General features: G+C 46.5%; 1 protein-coding gene across 1 annotated transcript; it reads left to right on the top strand.

Annotated features, from left to right (window-relative positions):
- The first annotated feature begins 326 nt into the window (after positions 1 to 326).
- LOC131741421 (PRAME family member 27-like) lies at positions 327 to 3199 on the top strand. Its single transcript, XM_059038389.1, has 3 exons — positions 327 to 613; positions 1065 to 1637; positions 2626 to 3199. Exons 1-3 carry the CDS (start codon positions 327 to 329, stop codon positions 3197 to 3199), a joined length of 1434 nt encoding a protein of 477 aa, XP_058894372.1.
- The last annotated feature ends 1740 nt before the right edge of the window (positions 3200 to 4939 follow it).

Here is a 4939-nt window from a genome sequence, read left to right as displayed (position 1 = left end):
ATAAGGGACATTGTTAAAGCTCATGGTACACACTTACCACTGGGACATGAATTAATCAAAGCAGTGGGTGGAAGTGGATGGACTAGTGGTTGCCTTTCCTTTTCCTCGGTACTTGTGAGATACTTGTTCTGCTGCCAGTAGGGAAAGAGTTATGGCTTTGTGCCCACTGAGCCTAGAGTGGAATTCGGGAAAATTGAGACTGTTCTACCAGTGCGCTAAGTCCCTCTGAAGGGTGGGGAGACAATGGAGGCTTGCTCATGCTTGGCATGAAAAGGATGTCTTGTTCTCTGATGGCTTCCACAGGTTTTCTTTCGGAAAAGATCAGAATGAGTGTCTGGAATCCACCCAGACTCCTGGACCTGGTGGGAATGAGCCTGTTGAGGGATGAGGCCTTGGCCTTTGCTGCTCTGGAGGATCTACCAACAGAGTTCTTCCCACCACTGTTCATGGAGGCCTTCCACGGGGGACACACTGAGACCCTGAAGGCCATGGTGCAAGCCTGGCCCTTCGTCCGCCTGCCTCTGGGAGGCCTGATGGAGATGCCTCATGTGGGGACCTTACAAGCAGTGTTGGATGGGCTTGATGTCCTGCTTGACCAGAAGGATTGCCCCAGGTGAGTCTGCCAGGTAGGCTGGTAGGGTCCTAGACATTGTTGAAGAGACAGCTGGTGTCATAAGAGTAGGTAGCCAAGGGGTGGACCAGAGGCTTCTGATGATGTCAAGGAAGAAGCTCAGAGGCCTTGGACATTGGTGAGCTCACTTTGGGAAATGCCTTCTGGAAGTGTAGGAGTGCCTAGGATGCAGGGGAGCCTGAAAGAACATGCCGCCACAGCCTTCTAGTGGTGATTAAAGGTACTAGAAGTAGAAAACCAGAAAGAATGGAAGGGGGAAAGGAGATGGAGGAAAGAAAGGCAGAGAGGGAAGAAGAGGGCAAGGCAGCAGGTGATGTCCGGAATGTGAAGTAAAAGCACATGTGGGAGATGAGTGTTGCCTAAATTCTGAGACTGTGGTTTCATTATGTGTGGATCTTAAACCATCGCTGCCAATCTGCTGTTTCCCCCACAGGAGGTGCAAACTGCGGGTGCTGGATTTAAGGAATACTGGCCAGGACTTCTGGAGCATGTGGTCTGGATCCAACGTCCATGTGTCCTCAAGCTCATCAATGGCACCAGTGGCTGAGGACAGGTCAACAACAGAGCAGCCCTTGGCTCCCTTGGAGGTGTTTATAGAACTTTGCCTCAATGAAGGGATCATGGATGAATTCTTTATCTACCTCATGCAGTGGGTGGAGAAGAGAAAAGCTTCCGTACACCTGTGCTGTAAGAAGCTGAAGATCGTTTCAATGCCCATGGAAAATATTATGAAGGTCCTGAGTACGGTGCAGCTGGACTGTATACAGGAGGTGCAAGTGAACTGCACCTGGCATGTGTCCAGCCTGGCCGTGTTTGCTCCTCTCCTGGGCCAGATGGGTAATGTGCAGAGACTCCTGCTCTCTCACATCTACGTCTCTGCACTTGAGGAACAGGAGGAGCAGCACGTCGACCAAATTACCTCTCAGTTCCTCAGGCTGCACCACCTCCGGGATCTCCGTATGGAATCTCCCTCCTTCCTCCAAGGTCGCCTGGAACAGATGCTCAGGTGAGGATGGCTCCTCTGACCGAGTAACAGCGAACAGAACACTAGAACGTCACGTGCATTGTCTCCTTTGCTGCTCTATCCCGAAGTGTGGCATCACATAATCACACAAATCAAGGTAGAGGGACAAAGTGCGATAGAGGCTCTGGAAAGGGACACCATGCTAGGAAGCTATAGATTGCAGGGTTCAGCTGTATGAGTGTTTGTGATTTCTTTCTCAGGAAGAGATGTCTTTGTTCAGGTAAGAGGGCACTGAAGAGGGGAAACAGCCTCAGACCTGAGTATTTCTAGAGAAGCTCTGTGCCCAACCATTTTGTGACCACAGTGAGCCTGTCTCAAATTCTCCATCTGTAAAATGTTGCTGTGCTCCAGATAAGGTAATTAATATACGGGAAATGCATGATTCTGGTTGTAAGGAATGGGAAGCCAAAAGCAAAATAAAAAGTGGCAGGTGGTTTGCAGATGATGCAGGGATGTAACTGAGCCCCTGCAGACTGGCAACCCCAGTTGATGATGTGGGATCTTGTCCAGGTTGGTTCTCTGTGCATGTCACCCTCCAGCCTCATCTGACACAGAGATGGGCACCTGGGGCTCAACTAGTGAGCTAAAGGCACCCTGATTTGAGAGTATTTTTTTGTTTGTTTTGACTCTAAATATGAAAATGCAGTGATGCTCACTCTTGATTGAGACTCTGTGCTAGGCTCTCCTCTGAGCATGTTCTAGTGAATTCCACTATTTTCATTCATCCGCAAAAGAAGTGGAGTATGTTGTACCCTCCTTGACTGATGAGGAAAGAGAGCTTTCAAGATTCTGTGTACTTATCTCAGCCGAACAAAGAAGGTGACAGGAGTCAGGCTAAAATGAGATTGGGCATTCTGGGTATTGATTGTTATCAGATGGTCAAGATGACCTTGGCCTTGGGTAAATCTCCCACCTTGAGGTCACCTTCCATCCCAGTTTCCAAGACCTAATTCCTCAGTTTCTCTCCCAGGTGCCTGAAGACTCCCTTGGAGAACCTCGCAATAACTCACTGTCTGATTACAGAATCAGACTTGAAACATCTGTCCCACTGCCTGGACATCAGCCAGCTAAAGGGCCTCGATCTGAGTGGTGTCACACTGACTGGCTTTAGTCCTGAGCTCCTCCAAGTTCTGCTGGAGAAAGTTGCAGCCACACTCCAGGAACTGTACTTAAATCTGTGTGGAATCATGGACTGTCAACTCGAGGCCATCCTGCCTGCCCTGAGCCACTGCTCCCAGCTCAGGACCTTCAGCATTTGTGGGAACCTCCTCTCCATGGCCATCATGGAGAAGCTGCTGCGTCATACTGATGGACTGCCCAGTTTAATTCTAGAGCTGTATCCTGCCCCGAGGGAGAGTTACAGCTCTCAGAGAATTCTACACGTGGGGAGACTTGTCCAGCTTCAGGCTGAGCTGATTGAGATTATGAGGAACTTAGGAAGACCCAGGACCATCTGGATTAGCTCTAGCCCCTGTCCCCGCTGGGGCAATGAGATATTCTGTCACGAGAAGACCATTATATACTGCTGTTTTGTCCCTCCCTAGTTGGTTGCCTCTATGAAAAGCTTTCTTCTGGGCACTGGAAACTGCAACCGGGGAAATAGGTGCATTGTGAAGAGAACACAGACCTGTGGTCTCAGGCATCTGCTCAACGTGAATGTGAAAAGGAAAGGTGATCCCGCAGGGGTACAAGATTGAAGGGGAAAAGGTGACTCCAGGAGTTGATGGGAAATTCAGTGTGTTGGTGCTCCAGGGATGGAGTGGATATAGGGGTGGAGGAACCTTAAGCAAAAGCCTCCGTTACCTTGCAAAAGGAAGATAATGATACAAACCCAGCTCATTAGACATTTGTAAGTTCCAATGAGATAATGCACTTGAGGGTTTGGTCCTGGAGCTAGCATACACTAAGAGATAATTAAAGGAGTCTTTCCCTTCTTTTTCTCTCCTAGTGGAAACCTCAGTATCTACATTCGGGAAAGAGTGTGATTCACAGAAGAGCTAGTAATTTGTTTGGTAATTAGATGTGTGTCCTGCCATACAGATACATCACTCAGATAAAGTTATCTGTTGATAATAGCTCTCTCTCTGGCCCAGGCCCCCTTTCTAAATTCTTTTAGGTAGTTCAGAGAGAGGTAAAAGATTTTCTTTGTTTGTTTCAGTCTGCTGTGTCTTGATTGCTTACAGCTCAAAACAATAAGTATATCAGCGTTGCACATTGGGAAGGGCTCTTTTTTATTCCCTTTACCCTCCTGCACTACTGTGGTCTAGGTACACATCTGCCTGTATTAAATTTATTTTTCAGCTTATGTGTTTTTTGTCTGCCTCAGTAGAATGTAAAGTCTGTACATATGAGATAACATGGTAGTGGGACATATCACATTAATTGGATGTTTCCCTGATACCCGGAATAGCAGTTGGTACACTGTAGATACTCAGTAAACACATTGTAATTGAATGATAATTGACAAATATAATTGCAGATATTTAAAGTGTGCAATGTGGTGATGTGATATACATATACACTGTGGAATGATTACAAAGGTCAAGATAATTAAGACATCCACAACCTCACAGTTAACTCTTTTTTGTGTGGGTGGTGAGAATGCTTGTAAGATCTACTCTCAGCAAATTTTAAATATACAATATTATATTATTAACTATAGTCACTGTGAGTATACTAGATGCTTGAAGAGACGTCTGAACACCCATGTTCACTGCAGCGTTATTCACAATAGCCACAATATGGAAACAACCTAAAAGTCTTTTGATGGACGAATGAATAAAGGAAAAGTTGTATATGTTCATACATATTCAGCCATAAAAAGGAAATTCTGCCATTTTTGAAAATATGGATAAACTTGGAGGACATTATGCTAAGTGAAGTAAGCCAGAAAAAGACAAATACTACATTGTATAATTTATATGTAGACTCAAAAAAAGGAAAAGAAAATCAATTTCTCATGAACAGAGAATAAAATGGTGGTGACAGGGGCTGGGCCAGAGGGCATGGAGAGAAATACGTCCAAGGGTACAAATTTTCAGTTATGAGAAGAATAAATAATACTTTTAAATGAATCAAGGAGAAAAGAGTGAGAGGGCAATACTAGGTAAGAGTATTAGGCTGTGTCACGTGTGCTGGGGACAACCGAGTGAACTTGTCCACAGAGCGCCCCCCCCCCGCCCCCGTCACCACCAGAAGCCCCTCCCAGCCCTCAGCCCGGGACGCTAGAGGATTTTCCCACAAGAGGGAGGCCAGTACAGGTCCTTGCGCTCCTCCTTCATTTG

The sequence above is a fragment of the Kogia breviceps genome, chromosome 1, assembly GCF_026419965.1.
Source record: "Kogia breviceps isolate mKogBre1 chromosome 1, mKogBre1 haplotype 1, whole genome shotgun sequence".
NCBI lineage: Eukaryota > Metazoa > Chordata > Mammalia > Artiodactyla > Physeteridae > Kogia > Kogia breviceps.
This window is presented reverse-complemented; position numbering and strand designations above follow the sequence as displayed.